This window comes from Aptenodytes forsteri, unplaced genomic scaffold (genome assembly GCF_000699145.1).
Source record: "Aptenodytes forsteri isolate BGI_AS27 unplaced genomic scaffold, ASM69914v1 Scaffold7, whole genome shotgun sequence".
Taxonomy (NCBI): Eukaryota; Metazoa; Chordata; class Aves; order Sphenisciformes; family Spheniscidae; genus Aptenodytes; species Aptenodytes forsteri.
The window spans coordinates 1832475-1850186 of NW_008795919.1; the positions used below are offsets into that span (position 1 = coordinate 1832475).

The 17712-nt window shown below is 41.6% G+C and overlaps 2 protein-coding genes and 1 long non-coding RNA gene across 3 annotated transcripts in view; all 3 read left to right on the forward strand.

The window, feature by feature from the left end:
- Positions 1-7108, forward strand: part of SFPQ (splicing factor proline and glutamine rich) — a 10842-nt gene extending 3734 nt beyond the window's left edge. Inside the window, exons 2-11 of the mRNA XM_009284822.1 lie at positions 55-103; positions 221-409; positions 504-805; positions 920-1015; positions 2581-2777; positions 3073-3157; positions 3453-3570; positions 3776-3824; positions 3904-4025; positions 6661-7108. Of these exons, the coding sequence (XP_009283097.1) occupies positions 55-103; positions 221-409; positions 504-805; positions 920-1015; positions 2581-2777; positions 3073-3157; positions 3453-3570; positions 3776-3824; positions 3904-4025; positions 6661-6798 (1345 nt within the window). The 3' untranslated portion in view covers positions 6799-7108. The remainder of the gene's footprint in view (positions 1-54; positions 104-220; positions 410-503; positions 806-919; positions 1016-2580; positions 2778-3072; positions 3158-3452; positions 3571-3775; positions 3825-3903; positions 4026-6660) is intronic.
- A 2761-nt stretch (positions 7109-9869) lies between these two features.
- On the forward strand, positions 9870-15013 carry LOC109279640. The gene is made up of 3 exons (XR_002086271.1): positions 9870-13062; positions 13358-13432; positions 14934-15013. It is a non-coding gene; the product is annotated as an uncharacterized LOC109279640 (long non-coding RNA).
- Positions 15014-16794: 1781 nt separating this feature from the next.
- The window catches only part of TMEM35B (transmembrane protein 35B), a 4064-nt gene continuing 3146 nt past the window's right edge, over positions 16795-17712 (forward strand). Inside the window, exon 1 of the mRNA XM_009284823.1 lies at positions 16795-16839. Within this exon, the coding sequence (XP_009283098.1) occupies positions 16795-16839 (45 nt within the window). The remainder of the gene's footprint in view (positions 16840-17712) is intronic.

Sequence of the window (17712 nt, forward strand, 5' to 3'; positions counted from 1 at the left end):
GGCGAGCGCCGCCGCGCTGCGGGGACGCCTAAACATAATGTGCGTGTTCCCTAGGTGCCTAGGCAGCTCCCGACTGCAGCCTGAGGGGTCTGTGGCAGCATGGGTTTGTATTCGCTTTCGGTGCCCTGGAGGTGCTCTGGGCTTCCTGGCGGGAGAAGGCCGCGGCTTGGCGGGGGGGGGGGGGGGGGGGGGGGGCTCGAACTGGTCTGCTTCTTTGTAGGGATTTAAAGCAAACCTCTCTCTTCTGAGGCGACCCGGGGAGAAGACCTATACTCAGCGTTGCCGCTTGTTTGTTGGGAATTTGCCCGCTGATATAACAGACGAAGACTTTAAAAGACTGTTCGCCAAATATGGGGAGCCAGGAGAGGTTTTTATCAACAAAGGGAAAGGCTTTGGATTCATTAAATTGGTAGGCTTTTGTACTGTGCGTCCATCTGTTTAATTCTCACGAAATAGTAATTTACAACTTGGTTTTCTAAAACTGGATCTTAAACTTTCCTCAGGAATCTAGAGCTCTTGCAGAAATTGCGAAGGCAGAACTGGACGATACCCCCATGAGGGGTCGGCAGCTTCGTGTTCGTTTTGCCACACATGCTGCTGCTCTTTCAGTGCGTAATCTTTCACCCTATGTGTCCAACGAGTTGCTGGAGGAAGCTTTTTCCCAGTTTGGTCCAGTGGAAAGAGCTGTTGTGATTGTAGATGATCGAGGTAGATCAACAGGAAAAGGCATTGTTGAATTTGCATCAAAGCCAGCTGCAAGAAAAGCATTTGAACGGTGTACCGAAGGAGTGTTTTTGTTGACAACGTAAGTATTCTGCTGCTTAGGATTTTTAGTTTGAAGCTGAATAAAATTGTCAGCTTCTAGTTTTTCAGAATGGAGATTCTTACGGAAAAGTAAAATGAGTATTTTTTTGTTCAGCACTCCTAGGCCAGTTATTGTGGAACCATTGGAACAACTGGATGATGAAGATGGTCTTCCAGAAAAGCTTGCTCAGAAGAATCCGATGTATCAAAAGTAGGCACTGTCTTTTGGTATAAAGATTATATAGATGATGATGTATGTAGTATTGTCCCAGGCTGAAGGAAACAGAGTAATTTTTCAGAAACAGGCTTTGAATTTTGCGTAATACTTTCAGTTCTTGGGTTTTTTGGTAGTAGTTTGTTTGTGGATAACGTAACGTACTGATTTGTTTCATATATTCACTAAGCATTACGCAAGTAATTTTCTACATTGTATTGCAAAGAAAACAGTAAAGCCTAAATAGCAGCCCAATAACATGTTTTTTTGGTATGCGTAGAAACTCTTGAAAATCAGACTTCAACTGTTCATCCTATTGTTGAGAACTGTCATCTCACTTAAGGTGTATCTCACGTTGATGATCCCATAGGGAATTTACAAACTGATGTTTATGGTATGAAATGAGAAATTAAGTAAAACTTTAACTCATTCCATGATTAATAAAAACTAGTTGCCTATGGATTTGCCTTATGAAGCTGACCCCTGGGCATAGAAGAATAGGTAAGAGTCTATAGGAGTCTTTTCCTAAGTAGCAGTTTTAGGGTGTATCTCACGTTGATGATCCCATAGGGAATTTACAAACTGATGTTTATGGTATGAAATGAGAAATTAAGTAAAACTTTAACTCATTCCATGATTAATAAAAACTAGTTGCCTATGGATTTGCCTTATGAAGCTGACCCCTGGGCATAGAAGAATAGGTAAGAGTCTATAGGAGTCTTTTCCTAAGTAGCAGTTTTAGGTTAGGATCTGTATATTAAACCTGTTGTAGAAATGCTGTATGTTCTCACATTACAAAAGGGAGTGCAGGGGGGAGATCCAGTCAGTCTTGTTGTATGCGAAAGTGTTCAAAATTACTTGCTTTGATCAAAAACTATAAATGGTTTTAGAGGCAGTGTCTTTGAAAACAGTGTCGATTAGTACAGTGTTCCTAAAGCGTTGAAACACTTTGCTAATGTATGGAAAGCTTTTGAACCTTCCTAGTTTTGTTCCATTAATTACTGAATCTTGGCCTCCGATTTCTTTATATGACAAAATAAACTGTTGGCCCTCAGGCATTTTGAAAACTATTTAAGTTAAAGTGAAGATTACTACTTGCCTTTGACACATAGTGCTTTGGCTAAGTCGGTACTGAAAAAATCCATCTCTCCATATGCTGTTGTTTTGAGCAGCTGTACCTGCTTGGGCAAAGGCCTGTCTTGTTTGAGGATTTTGCATCTGGCAATTGCCAGCAGTGGAGTGTCTAAGGAAGAAGTTAAGAACAAGATAAGTGTGAAGTAGAACTGTAAGTGGGAAGATTTGCTTGGATGTGTTAGTGCAGGAGTCTCCATATTTGCTACGGTAATGGTAGTATTTATATTAAATGCTGCTGTTTAAGTGTGTAAAATGCTGTACTGTTACCAGCATTCTGTCACAGCAAGTTTTCTACCACATAGTTGTGAGGTAGTATTTTCAGGGCTCCTTTGATGTTCCCTGGTAATTCTGCTATTCTGCTTGCAATCTTTTATTGACCTTCAGTTTCCAGGTTTACCCAGTCTGAATGAGTGTCTTCCTTTCTGCAGGGAAAGAGAGACTCCTCCCCGTTTTGCTCAGCCTGGCAGTTTTGAATTTGAATATTCCCAGAGGTGGAAATCTTTAGATGAAATGGAAAAACAGCAGAGAGAGCAAGTGGCAAAAAACATGAAAGATGCCAAGGACAAACTTGAAAGTGAGATGGAGGATGCTTATCACGAGCATCAGGCAAACCTCTTGCGTCAAGGTAATTTGCTCTGAATTCTGTATCATATTTTTGCTTTAAATGCTAGCTTAAATGTATGGCTGTTTAACGGTTTAACGAATAATTTCACGCTTCCTCCTGCTAACTTGAGAATTTCAGACTTAAAAAAGAGTAACTGGTAGTTTTTCAATTTTATTTAAATGAAGTCTTGTTAAGAATAGTGACACTCTGAAGGTAGCTGTCTGCCATAGTGCAGATGAGGTTGATCTAATTCAAATCTGAGCTTAAATCTGATGAGAGTTTGTGAAATAGCTGCTGACAAGCTTCATTTCTGCAGACCTTATGAGGCGTCAGGAAGAACTGAGGCGTATGGAAGAACTCCATAATCAAGAAATGCAGAAACGCAAGGAAATTCAGCTGAGGTTGGTTTGGCTTTCATGGGATTTTTTTCAATGTTGCATTTGTGGGTTTTTTAAAATGACTTAAATATGAAAGTTTTTATTTTTCAAGAAACACCATTGCTGCTTCACTTTGTGTATGAGAAATTGAACGGCAGTGTAAGTTTTTCCTCAAGTATTTGAGCATCATAGAGTATCTTTTTTTGCTTAAGTGTAATCATTCAGTGCTTTTTAAATTGCTCATGCAAGTGATATTGATGAGATAAGTGTTCAACATGTCACACTCCTGGGGTTTAACAGTCTGCTTTGGGATGATCAGGCAGGAGGAGGAGCGTCGCAGGCGGGAAGAGGAAATGATGATACGTCAGCGGGAGATGGAAGAACAAATGAGAAGACAGAGGGAAGAGAATTATAGTAGAATGGGTTACATGGATCCAGTAAGTGAAATCATGATTTTTTTGATACATTACCACGTTCGGGAATTTTTTTGATGTGTTTTCAAGATTGATGCATTTTGCTTCCTTTAGGATAGATAATGCGATGTCTTTGTGTAGGTGAAATGGTAGTAGTTTGCTTTATCTCCTGAAAGGCGTGGATTTCAGTAGTTGATTATCTGTGCTAAAAGTTGTTTCTTCTATGCAGAGGGAGAGAGACATGAGAATGGGTGGTGCCACCACAATGAACATGGGAGGTAAAGAATTTTTAAATAGTTACTTTAAGTGGTTAACTTAGAAATTGTCAGAATATGATTATATATTTCTCTTTCTTAGATCCTTATGCTTCTGCAGCCCAGAAATTTCCACCTCTCGGAGGTGGTGGCGGCATAGGTTATGAAGCTAATCCAGGAGTTGGCCAAGCAGCCATGAGTGGTTCTATGATGGGAAGTGACATGGTAATGTATCCTGTGGTGGCTTTAGTTTAGCACAAGGGAAAAGTTGTGGTTGGGAATTGAGTTCTCTACCAGTGTTCGGATGGTTGTGTAAATTTCACTGTTAACTGCTGACTTTCTTGTCAGGTATTTAATATGAAGACTAGTGTGGCAGTATGTAGTACTAGACTAGTTCTTAACCATTATGGTAGCTTACACAGTCGGAAGTTGTTTGTAAGTAAATTCAAATGTGCTGTCAAGCATATTTGCAATTAACTCGACTTTTATTGGACTTTGGAAATTCTGCGTCACTGTTAGGCTTGGAAGGATTTTTTATAAATTCTAGAGAATGACAAATTTCATAATTAAAATACATATGTAGTAGCTTTTCAGTAATTTGACATTCTGTATTTATGGACGAGAGATTTTTGTTCTCCTTTCCAATGTGTAACATTGCATTTATTTTGGCCCTTCCAAGCCTAGTTAGGATTGATGCATGTTTGTATGGGTATGCTGTTAATTAAAAAATCTGCGCACATGTCTATTTAAGCAGCAGATTAACTTAATCAATGGTAAACAGCATATGACTTATTCTGTATGCTGATGTTTGCCATAGAAGAGCAGAAATGCTGTTTTTTAGATTTAGGCATGTTCCAGCGGTCCTTGACTGTAGCCATTTTGTGGTTCCTATCTCACAGAGGAATGATAGCCCGTTCTTGTTTTTCCGTGTTGGGCATGACTATATAGGTAGAGATTGTTAAAGCTACGGCATATCTCATGTTCTGAGGTATGTTTCCAAACTGTACTATTTTTGGCACACCATATGTGTGAATGGGCTTTGAGCCTGCTTGGTGTTATCACACTGAAGCAATACGGATGTAGATTAAAGAAATGCTTAATGGGTAGGATGGAAATCTATGTTGGTTTAGGTGGTGATATTAGTGTGTTTTCACCCTCCTCAAAGGGTGTACACTCTGTAGCGCAAGCTGAAGTAAATGATTTTTGGGTGGGTTTAGGCCTCTGGCTTAATGTGGTGAGCTACCATAGTAGCTTGTCAGGTATCTTCCATTTTTTTTGGGGAACCATATCTTTGGAATGATAACTTTGCAGAGCATCATTGATTCAGTAGACAGTGCCGGTGGCCTTAATGTATCTATATAATCTACTGATACTTAAGCAGTTCCTAAGCTTCCCGTGAACAGTTAAGCAGTCTGTGGTGAATGCTGTGTACATTTTTCTCCTGAAAATCATCGTACAGGTGCATGCTGAACTTGTGTAATACTTGAAAACGTGATGTGGTCAAAAGGTGTGACAGTAAGATGGTTTAACTGCCTTGAGTTTCTTAGGATGGGGATCTCTGCCACACAGTGCTGTCACAGTTACTGGGCTGATATCTTTTAAACAGAATTGGAGATAAGCTTAAGCTGCCATGAATTAGGCAGAAAGAACCTAGATAATCTTTCTGAAATTCTTTTCTTGGAAGGATTGAAACTAACTTTCAGAAGTCAAGAACTTGAAGTGTGAATTTTCAGTTGCAGATACCTTTTGTAACAAACAAGCTACCATTGTTCTGTTACTCGGTAGTGGAAAACTTACTTGAAATGAAAGTTTAAAGCTATCTTTGACTTTATAATTTGTCAGTTCTGTAGATTGAATGCTGATCACACCTACTGATACAGTAACTGAATGAAGTACATGCAACTAGAGGTACTAGTAAAAATACCTGAAGTCTCTGCTTTATTGCAGGGTAATTTAGCTTTTACATCTTGGTGTGAAACCTTTCAACGCTGTGAAGTTGTGAATTTTCCAAGAGCTTGTGGTGGAAGTGGGGTGGGAAGGGAGATATTGACTGGATGCACACAACCCTTTGTGCATAGTTCTAACTGGAAACACTGAATAAATTGTAGTTCTTTGAACACGTTTTGCATATTATACAGCAGCAGTTCCGGAGTACGTGGGATTTAACAAATGCAAGTCTTTTGATCGAGCAATTGCGTTGGTTAGGTAAATCACTGGTCATTAGCTTTTTTCACACTTTTTTTCTTCTTGCAATCCAGTAGTGCTCACAATCAGTTTTGGTTACTGCCTAAGGCCTCTGCAGTTTAGTCAGCAGACCGTAGTCTTAACCCCATCTTGAAAAGCACATGGTCTCTATTGCAGCACATGCCATTAACTGGTGAGTAGGCATTCTGTTTACAATGACATTTTATGAATGTCAGCTCATACTTCAGTGAACAGAAGATTCGTTCTCTGGCTAGGCTTATTTGGAAATGAGTGATGTAATCTAAGCTTTTACTGCACTAAAGGTGAGAAGTTTGCAAGCTATTTGCATTAACTTGGTTGAAAATTGCTAGAGCTCATTTGGAAAAGTTGTTAATTCACATCTGCACTAATGCTTACATTTCTAGCACTGCAGGGAGGATCTGTTCTTTGTAACAGATGTATGAGAATGCATCAAGTGGGAACATACCTCAAGGCATGTATTACAATAAACTAATTTTTAAATTACCCTTTTTTCCTTTCTATGTTCCCGGTACCTGTGGATCGGCTCAATGGTGATTGTATCGACGAACCTTGACTGCGGAACCTTCTAAAAATATATACTTAACACACATGGACATCAACTACATATAATGAACTGTTAATTCTGTTCCAATAGCGTCCTGAACGCTTTGGGCAGGGAGGTGCGGGGCCTGTGGGTGGCCAGGGTCCTAGAGGAATGGGGCCTGGAACACCAACAGGATATGGTAGAGGGAGAGAAGAATATGAAGGCCCAAACAAAAAGCCCCGATTTTAGATGTGACCTGTAGTTTCATTCCAGTTTGTTTTTGTCTGTCTTGTTTAGACACCAACTTTTTAATTCTTGCATTTTAGTAAGAAAGCTACGTTTTTATGGATGTTAGAAACTTACTGACCTAATATTTGTAAGTGGTCTGTTTGGGCGAGTACAATTTAATTATGTAATGCAGTGTTTCAAAACAAATTTAGCTGTTTTTTTGATGTATAACGTCCCTAACTTGATGGCAGTGTACCTTGTGCCACTGAATTCCCAAAGTGTACCAACTTTTTTTTTACTGTGCTTCAAATAAATAGAAAACTAAATGTAGTAACTCTTCTTGCCATTCGTGGTTAAACATACGAGGCTAAATACCACACCTTCCGCAGTAAACCGAGAGTCTTGAGTAGAGGTCAAACTAGACCAGGGTGTGGAACTGTAGTGAAGAGTGAGATCTCTTCCCCTAATGCCTCTAGCTTAAGATTGGGTCAGGTAGTACCCTAACTTTCCAGTAGGTGCAGATTTTTTTAGCATTAACTGTGCTGCAATAAGGAAGCAAATGGAAATCTTGCAAGTGCTGTAAGATACAATAATTAACGCTACACTGCAAGCAGTGCAGTATATAATGAATTTCATATTTTAGCTACGGATAATGGGCGGTGGGATGGTAGCACTTACCACCTTGGCAGTTACTGCTTGGAATCTTTTAAAGACTTTAAGCAGAAGACTAGCAATGGTTATTTTAAAATAAATTCATAGAATGACTTGTATTGGCTGACTTCCTAACTAAAGGATTGTTAATGTGATATTTATATGCTCTCAAGCTGTCTGAGATTACAGGATCTGGCCTTGCTCCGTATTGTATACTTGCCTGAAATTGCTTGGCAAAAAGACCAGAAGTGTTACTTGAGTGATTACGGTTAACTTGCTTATGTCCTCATGCTAACTGAGTGGACTAATTTGCATAGTTCAGAATACAATTATTTGTATTATGGGGACTGCAGGAACTATTCTTAAATCATGTAGCTGGTGGGCAAATCCTAAAAACCTGTATGTAAAATACAGAAATTAGCTTGCTTGCATGATGGTTATCGCTCTTTTATTATTGATGTTTGGAGATAATGCATCAAAAGTAGTATCTGAATCTGGAGTTTAATAGTTAATCCTACACAGTACAAATAAACTCCCTTTAAGGTTCTTTTGTAGAAGATTTGATGAATTCGTTAGCTTGCTGTTCATTTTATTAAGCCCCAGAAGAATTTCAAAGCATTCTGGACTCATTGATAAGGTAGTTGCTTTGCTTACTATTACATTGTACCAGATAAACTGGGAACATGACTTCCCAGTGTAAAATACCTTGGTGTTAATGCAGGATACATCAACCTGCTTGGCACAAAGTAGGTAAACTTAGTTTGGCTGTACCTTCACACGATTCCCCAACTACTGAGCATTCTGTGAGTAGCTTTAATCTTCCAAAGATCTTTCCATTCCTTGTGCTAAGCATTGGCTAATTCTAAATTCTATGCTAAATTTTCTCTGCGGTTAAAACTTCAGTGTCAGATTGCAGTATTTTAGAGTGCAGATGATCCCTCTTGAAGTACTCACTGTAAGTGCTGTTACTCCTCAAATGAAAAAATAGCATGTTGTGAAATGCTGATACCAGGTAACACTGACTTGGAATATTAAGCGCACTAAATAGCGACTCAGCTTGTTTGGTGAATGCTTCTTATTTTCCCAGAAAAGTTTGGGGGTTGATAACATGCTACGATAATGAATTGCTATTCAGGAAATTCCGAATTGGCAGTTCCTAAACTGCGGACCAAGTATTTGGGAGTACTTGTATTGGATACTTAGTTTAAAAATCAGCAGTACCGATGCAATTTGCTTTATTGAAGTAGTATTAAATAATGCATATGTTTTCTGGAGGGTGTTCATGGGACACCCGCAAAAGGTGAAGGTGTCTGAGATGGGGAATTCTGAACGTAAACATTAAATTAATTTTTTCAGTTTATTTTTCAGATTACATGTCATTCTTTATTAAAGAGATGCTGGTGCATATCCTAAAGTATGTTCTTTTGTAGTTCTGTAACTTGGAAGAGTGAAGGATGCTGATGTCCTTGTACCTTACAGAGGTTGTCTTTTGGTACCCCTGTTTTGTACGTAAGCTACTGTTGCTAGGTATTAAAAATAGCTGAGTTGCAAAACCATGATTAGCAAATATATTGAAAGATTTGGCAGTTTTCAAAACATCTGAAAGTTTGGTTAAATCTAGCTTTGTTGTAGCTGCATAAGCAGAATTTCTAAAACAAGTTCTGCTTTGAGTTGCATGTATTAAACAGGCATACAATTGACTAGCCAACTTCTTTTCAAGACCTTTTAAAGGTGGTGTCTTAAAAGCTGGCAAACATGTCAACTTTAAAATCTGATAAAGTTGCTAAATGTGGGAGGCGAGAAAGTTACGTTCCTTTGATCTGTTCCTATGAGGTTTTGGACTTTTTTCATAAAATCAGATTTATATAATTGAATCTTTAAAACCATTTAGAAAAGTGCTTCGTTGGTCAGACCTGTTTTTGGATGGTCTGGATCACATGACACATTTTTGTACTGGACTTGGAGGACATTGGCTGTTGCAATTTAGCTTGCTTTATCAAAATTGAGCCCATTTTGACACTTAGATCTCTAAAAACTGCAGCATGCAGAAACTGGTATCGTTATACATATATCTTCACGCTTTCTCAGAAATGAATACAGAATAATCTTATCTTCTGGTGTAGACACATTACACTAATCATTTATACAGCTGATGAGAAACTGAAACTGCTTTTGAGATTTTGTGGTATTTTTGTGGTAGAAAAATTCTTGGCTTCTCCTTGGCAACCATTTACTGTGGCAGCAAGTTTTTGCTGGAGTTTGAGACTGCAATTTACACTTAAAACTAGTGGCCTGCTACATAACTGCACTTAGCCAGCATTTCTGCAGTTCATAACTGTGAGGAACGTAGTACCACAAATGGCAATGGACATTAGGACCCGGATGTAGTATTCCTGCTTGCTCCAAGATTCTCATTGCCGACTGCATACAGGTAGGTAACAAGCAATATAATATAACTTGGTGACTTTCTATGTAATCTTATACTGTGGGTATTCTGACATCACACTTCTGACTGTGGAATTACAGTGCAGCACTCTTCATACCTGTATGTTAAGCTTGCATCAAAGCTGCGTGGTTTTCGGTTTTAAGCTTTGTCTTGTTCAGAGTCAATAAGCAACTTACTGTGATTCTTAGATAAGTATTTTCAGACCCGATTCCTTTGTACATGTGACTCGGCTTGTGTGGATTTTTCTTAGTTCTGATGTAACGAAGATATTCTTAGAACGAGCTCTGTGGGGAAGAGGGAATGTGATCTTACACTCACTTAACTAGTCAACTAGGTGCTGTCAGTGCCTAGAAAAGGACTGTTTAAACTTTCTGTAGTGACAAAGTGGCCCATCTGCAGCACATCCCTCTGTAGAGTCTTGGTTCAGTAGGAAATGCGTTAGTAATCACTGCTCTAGCCTTGTGTGCGCTACGTGATAGTCACTTAAAGCTTGCTAATACAGTCAACTTTGAGACTGATGTGGAATATTTTTGAGGACATACAAATGAGTGCTTGAATGAATCCCTGTGGGTAGTTTCATAGAGCTTATTGGACATTTCAGTTGTCTTTATTTTAATCTTTGATAAGTGTAATACATTCCTCTGCCTTTAATTGACAGTGATGAGATTCTGTATTTCTGCCTCGTAGAGTCATCTTGGTAGTATAATGCTCAATTTCATTTTTCATCAGTCTTGGGGATGTAATTCTAAATTCTTCGTTACTAGAAATACTGAATGTAGTGTTTCAGGATTAACATGCTTACACTTCCAGACATCCAGACATGCTGTTCTCCAATTCTTTTGCATTAGCTCTTGAACCTGAATTTCAAGGTCCCTTGTTTCAGCACATGACCTAGCTCTTGTCTGATGTTCAGTTCATTTCAGAGGTGTTGTAACGTGTTTTCCCGCTTGTTCTGCAAAGTTCTGCTTTGCACACTTGTTTCTGGTATTATTGTCACATTTGGACCCTTCTGTGTTATCTTCCAGGCGAGACTCTTGCTGGTGAACAGGGGATCTGCTGGACAGCCTTGCCCTCTGCTGTAGCTATCTTTTCATGTTCCATTGAAAGCTTGAAGTAGCAGCTACACCTTAAGATCATAATAACAGGTCTTTGGTTACACCACAGTGAGTGTAACCGAACTCCAGCTAGTCAAGCAGTGACACCACTTGTCACAAAGTCAGTTTGGCTTTTCGTGATGCCTTACTCTTACCTGTGACTAGAATTCGATAGCAAAACTGATGGCAGTATGCGTACTGTCGTGTAGCAAAACTGAATTATTAATCTCTAAACCAGTGCTCAGATCCAACTAGTTTTTCCAGTGTGCTCTGGATACTTGACCTGCAGGGATGTCGTGGAGGGGTTACTGGCACATCTGCCTCATTCTATGTACTTGAACTAGCAGGTTTTTTACATTCTTGGAGCAAGCAATTTGTGACTGAACCATGGGTCTCATACCAGCTCTGACTGTCTGCAGTAATGAAACTTGGTGTGGTAGCTAACTTAAAAGCAAATAGTCATGTCTGCTCTAAGTCAGTCTGTAACAAGTGGGTACAAGAAATGACATTAAAGTGCTTGCATTGTGTTTCATCTTGGTTTTATCTGTGTGTGAAATACACTTTTTCTCAAAAGCTTATCTGAAGCTCAGAAGTGTGGTGTCAGAATACATATGCGTACCTGCTAGGCCCTCAGATCCAGATACTGGTGCTGTCAGGAGAGAGCACAGCATAGTGTGTATGGGGGCTTTACTGTAACATTAAGCATACAAAGTGTTGATTTGCTTGCAGTTTTCCCCATAGCTAAACACTGAGGCCTGTGAGTAGTTTTAGGACTTGAGCAGTAATGGGGTTGCATGTCTCTGTTAATCATTGCCAGCTGCAGTGACATGATCAGGAAGGCCAGTGTTTTGTTCCATTATGTTAAATGAGGCTAAGCATGTTGGAAAGGATGCATAAAAAGTATGCTGTTCTGGGTAATTACTTGGCTTCTTCCACTATTAGCAAGTTTGGAATCGGCTAATTAGCTTCAGATTTTTTTTCTCTCCATACCAGCTAGTGGGGCTCTTTAAATAGCTGCTTACTGGAAAAGGAAAAAAAGGGAGGATTGGCCTTCTCCCACCTCTGTCATTGCTGCTAGATAATGATTGACACGTTAGGACTTGGCTGTGCAATCCCGCAGTGGTCTGTGAATACCCCATCTCTATAAATGTTGCTTCTGAACACCAGTACTGAAGAGCTAACTGGGGAGGGTTGGGAGGAGTGTGGCTATAAGTGAATCTGGAGTGTTAAAAGGATGCACAAAGATATAGTATCCCTTATGCATGGTGTTTGTTGCTATGGCATAGAAAACAAAACGTGCATACTACACTTCTGCTCCTGAGGGCCATGATAAAACCCGGGTGGTGGGTTTGAGACTAAACTTGAACTTTGCCCTGCCTGGTCAGATCACATTGTGACCATGGTGTGATTTGCCTCCCAACTAGAGGTGTGCACAGAACCTTGTACTACTACATCCCCAGCTGCTGACCATTGCAGTTTGCCCTCAACTTTGCTATATAGCAAAAGGGTGGGTCTTCAGAAGGGAAGAATCTGTTGCCGAGAATAAAAGCAGTAGACTGACAGTGCTAACCTCTAGTGTCTTCCTTTGGCTTTTGAAGCACTTCTAGGACTATCGAACCTGAGGGCTGCTAGGAGTCAGGGACGTTGCACTCCTTCATGAAGGGGAAGAGAGAGGGCGTTACTACAGGAGACAAACTAGGGTAAAATAGTTGAAGTAGCTTGACAAAATTGTTAATGCCTTCACATAAGGGATAGTATACCTCTGGCTGCAATCAAACTTCATTGTACTCAGACTGGTGATTTACGGTTTGTGCTCAGACAAGGTGCAGTTCTTGAGTCAACTACCTGCATATTCCTTCATCTCTTTACAAGTGTTCAGGCTAGCCTATTTCTGCCCCTTATTCTTCCACTTAATATTTTGGAATAATTTGTAAATTTCCCCTCGTAACTAATCAGTCCATGTATCTTAAAACCTTATTTTTAAGTTAGTTTTGAAATGGTCAGAATTTTCTGTGTATTACTATAATAACTTCAGTTGTTATCCTTTAGGTGAAGATGAAAGCTGAGTGAAACCAGAGTGCTCATCCATGGGAAGTAAGCATAACTTTTAGTCTTGTTCTGAATGGGTGGAATAATAAAGGCTTCTGGGCACTTGATTTTCAGTCACTGAATAACTTTGAATTGGTGAATATTGAGAAATCGGTACGAGTGAATACATGAAATATGTAGGGTAGAGCTTAGTACCTGCTGTCAAGCTGTGGGGTTAAGCACCCAGGCTCCATCTGGGCTTGATATCTTGACAGCAGTGGTTAAAAATACCTGTCTAGACGTGGGTTTGTACAAAAGATATCAAAATCGCCGTGAGTATAACTTCTGAATATTTTTCCAGTTCAGGAGCCGAGCATGAGCACATCCAGCACAATGCCCAGTGATCTGTGGAGGGACCGAGATAACAAGTGAACAAGTAAGTTGTCGGTGTCCTTATACTGCTGTAAGAGCTCGGTAGCCCATCACCCTGTGATGTATTATGTAGTTCCTGCCTGAAATTTGCCCTTGATTAATCTCATTTTTATATAAAATTTCTGAATATTTCTTTTGTAGAGCCGAGATATAACCATTCTTTGAGGCTTTTCAGCCCTGCAGCATCAAATAAACTCTGTCCTTTGAATGCTATAGGTGGTCAAACAAGAAATAACCATTCCTACATTCGGGCTCCAGTGAACGGGGTGTGAATGGGGTGGGTGATGGTCAGTGCGTGTTGTGGTTTAACCCCAGTTGGCAACTAAGCACCACCCAGCTGCTCGCTCACCCTTGCCCCCCCAGTGGGATGGGGGAGAGAATTGGAAGAGCAAAAGTAAGAAAACTTCGTGGGTTGAGATAAGAACAGTTTAATACTTGAAATAATAGAATAATAAAAACTTGTTATGGAAAGTAAAACGAGAGAGCAAAACAAACCACCCCAAAAAAACCCCAAGTGATGCAACTGTTCCCTGCCTGCTGACCGATGTCCAGCCAGTCCCTGAGCAGCGGTTGCCGCCCCCCAGCCAACTCCCCCCGGTTTACATACTGAGCATGACGTCGTATGGTATGGAATATCCCTTTGGCCGGTTTGGGTCAGCTGTCCTGGCTGTGCCCCCTCCCAGCTTCTCGCTGGCAGGGCGTGAGAAGCTGAAAAGTCCTTGACTAGTGTAAGCACTGCTCAGCAACCACTGAAACATTGGTGTGTTATCAACATTGTTCTCATCCTAAATCCAAAACACAGCACTGTACCAGCTACTAGGAAGAAAATTAACTCTATCCCAGCCAAAACCAGGACAGTAAGGAAAAAGGGGAACAATAGAACAGCTGCTTCTCAAATGTTAATCTAACTAAAAGTTGTTAAAAAGCTACTTTTCTGAAATATTTTAATGAACATTGAACTTTGAAAATAACCTGGAAGATGAATTAGCACATACAAGAGCACAAGCAGATAGTGATTTAGGGAAATAAACTAACTTGCAGAGCTGGAATTAATGAAATTTTCCCTCTAATTTACCACTTAAACTACAAGGGGGAACTGCAGATATTTAAAATCTTGTGTGAGGCGCAACGTGCAAAGTACCTTAACTCGGGAGTGACGGGTAAGTAACAGCTTAGATATGCCACAACTGAACCTGCAAGAAACGGAGCCGGTGAGATTCAGTTGGTGAACTCCTGTTGAATCGTGTGTGATTTGTCACTGCTGCTCTTGTTTTTCTGGGTAGTAAAACACAGAGCCGTTTCAGATCTTTGAAATTTGCACAGTAGATGAAAATGTGAATGCCATTCGTTTGATCTCAAGTCTGACATGAGAACTTAGGATCCTAGAGGACGTTTGACAGGTTGCATGGCCTCTTGTGATGCACTGGTTCCCTTTCCATGTCATTACCTGTGATTTCTGCTGGTGTTTTTAATGTTCTTGCTAACTGTGTGCTTTGCACTTGCAGAAGAAGATGAAGTCCGAATGCAGTGAAGACGAGCCAGGAACATACAATTTTTAAAAATAAACTATCTATTTTTTTCTAAATGACTTCTGTTTTATTCCCGAGTGTATTCGGTGAGTAAGCAATCTGTTCAGCTTAATGTGGTACGGATGAATTTGAGGAACACTGCCACAAATGAGGCTGCAGAAGGGGACACAGAACGTGCTTGGAGCACTGGAGTGAGAAGGGCATGGGTCGTTGGATCCTGCTCTACAGTGACAAGCACAGGAAAGATAACCACTCATAACTAATAAACTGACAGATACATAGTACAGTACTTTTTTCCTGCTGGGCTTGTGCCACGGGCTTACTCTTGTAGTTAAAATGCTCCAGTTTTCAGGCTAGCTGTGTTCCTGACCAGTGTGCAGCCATAGGTGCTTTTGCTAAATGACTAGCTTAATTTTTTTTTTTTATAAATTACGCTTGCACCTAAGGCACTTCAAGTATTTCTGGAAGTTTCACCCATTCCTTCCCCCATCTCGAGTCCTGTATACTGCTGTATTTTTAGATCACAGAATTAGAAATGTTGACGTGTGCCTGGTTGGTTTTTAATAGTTTTCTTGGTGATGACTGTAGTAATTGAGCCTGAGATACCAAAGTATAACAAAGAGTTCTTTGGAAGCCAGAAAAGCGCTGGGTTTAGCTCTTGCAGCACAAGTTGCCGTGGTTCACGTGGCTTCATTTGGTTCTTTGGACAGCTGTGCTGTGCACTTATGTTGTTCATGTCATTTATTAAATACAAACCTTTGTTTAAATACCAGGTAGTTTAATGTGTTAAAATACGCCGGCTGCGTTGTGCGAGGTTTTCCCCTACAGCGGCATGAAGAGTCACGAGCATTTGGCTGGGAACTGCCTTCCCAGACTAGGAAGATCAAAATAAATTGGATTTAATGTGGCAAAGCCATATGAAATACTTGAGATGTGTCTGGGTGTCCAGCGATGCAGGATTAGTGCCTGGCTGGAACACGACTCGCCTGTGCTTTAAATCCCAGCCCGGAATATGTTTTGCTTTGGCTCAAGCACTGTTTGTGTACTTCCCTCTAGGAAAGTTTGGCTTACAAAGCAGAGTAAGGTTGGTCAGAACTGCTGTAGCTACATTTCTGATGTCGACTCCCATGTTTCATAGCAGTAAGTGTAGATGAGCAGCCTGGGTGCCCACCTCCGCTCCCTTGGCATGGTGGCCTTGGTCAGATGAGAGGAGCTGCTGTTGGATGGTCAGGCCCGTGGCTGCGCCCCAGTCCTGAGCGTCTGGGGCTTGGGTAGAGGGAAGGGGCCCGGCAGCCGAGGCCAGCGGGGTGCAGGGGTGCTTCGTGGCAGCTGAGCAGGTTTATGGTGGAGAAGGTTGGTGCTGCATTACAAGATTCTAACTGCTGCGTTTCACTTTCTCATGTGATCAAGCCAGCGGGTACAGGATAATCTGAGGTACTTCATGCTCCGATTTGACTTCCTTACGTTATTGTCCAGATCCTGAAAAGGCTTCAGCGAGAAGAGGTTTTGTGGTTCCTCAATAGCTGTGCTGCAAGGGGGTGGGTTTCCAGTCTTTGTCTCCACAGCTACTGCAGGCTTACGCAGCCTTTTTTTCCTCAAGTTCTGTTATTTTCCAGTAACTTGTCCTAATTTCTTTTCCACTGTTGCAGCATCGGCTGCTTCCTATGTGAAACTGTTCCAGCCTGAATGTGATTCCAGCATTCAGCGTGCTGAACTTCACCTCCTACAACTCCCTTTATAAGCAAACGGTGTTTTGCTTTCTGTATTGAAATGGGATGTGGAGAATGGCAAAAAGCCCCCCAATTTCTTCGTCGGCCATTCTGTCATCGCCTGGTAGATGACTAGCACAGAGGTGTTCCTCGAATGGCTGGGCGCCGTGCCGGTGGGTGGTTGTCCTCTGGCTGGCAAAGCCGATCCCTTGGTTCTACCAAATGTTTCATTAAGTAGCTCCTGTAATTAAAAAAAAAAAAATTGGAGGCTAAGAGGTACCATGTGGATGGTGTTAAGAGTCCTGCCCGGCCAGGCGGCAGCGTTTATCTGCCATCGTGTCCTGCTGTGAGGGGCTTCTCCGAGCCGTGGTGCTGTGCCGGGGCTTGGGAATGGCGTGGGCCCCGGAGTGACCCCCGGGGGAGGATGGTGACCGGCGTCCCATCAGCGGTGCCAGTGCAGCCCTGGGCTCAGCCCTGGCTGCCTGGGAAATGCAAACATGCAGTGAAGGGATTTTGCAATGTTTTGCACAAAAAAACCCACCTCTGTCCTGGCTGTGAGTGGGCTCTGTTCTGCGGCGGGGGCGAAACCCCGCTGTCGGAGAAAGGAGATGGTTCTCTTTAAGCTGAAGGAAGATGATTTCTGCGGGTGGGTGTCTCCTTGGCTTGCTCGAACAACAAACCTGGGAACAGTGACAAATGCTTCCTGCGGTAACGCCAGTGCCTGAAGGCACGACCTGTGCTGCTGGCGTGAGGGCGCTGAGCTGCCGCAATCCATTGTTCAGGATGGGTTTGGTCTTTTTTTTTTAATCCTTTTTCCCACCACGGGGCTTTCTGAGACAAGAAGGGCTGGAGCCTGCCCTGGCCTGTTGCTGTTTATCATCCCTCAGCTCGCGAGTGGAGCAGGGAGAAGCTCCTCAGCTGCGCTGCTGCGGCTCTCCCAGCAGAGCTGGGGAACGATGAGCTGCCAGGAGTAAAAATAGCGCTGCTGCTGCACCCCCGTAAAGCCAGGTGGCCACGGCAGCCCCTGCAAGGCAGCAGCGCGCGGC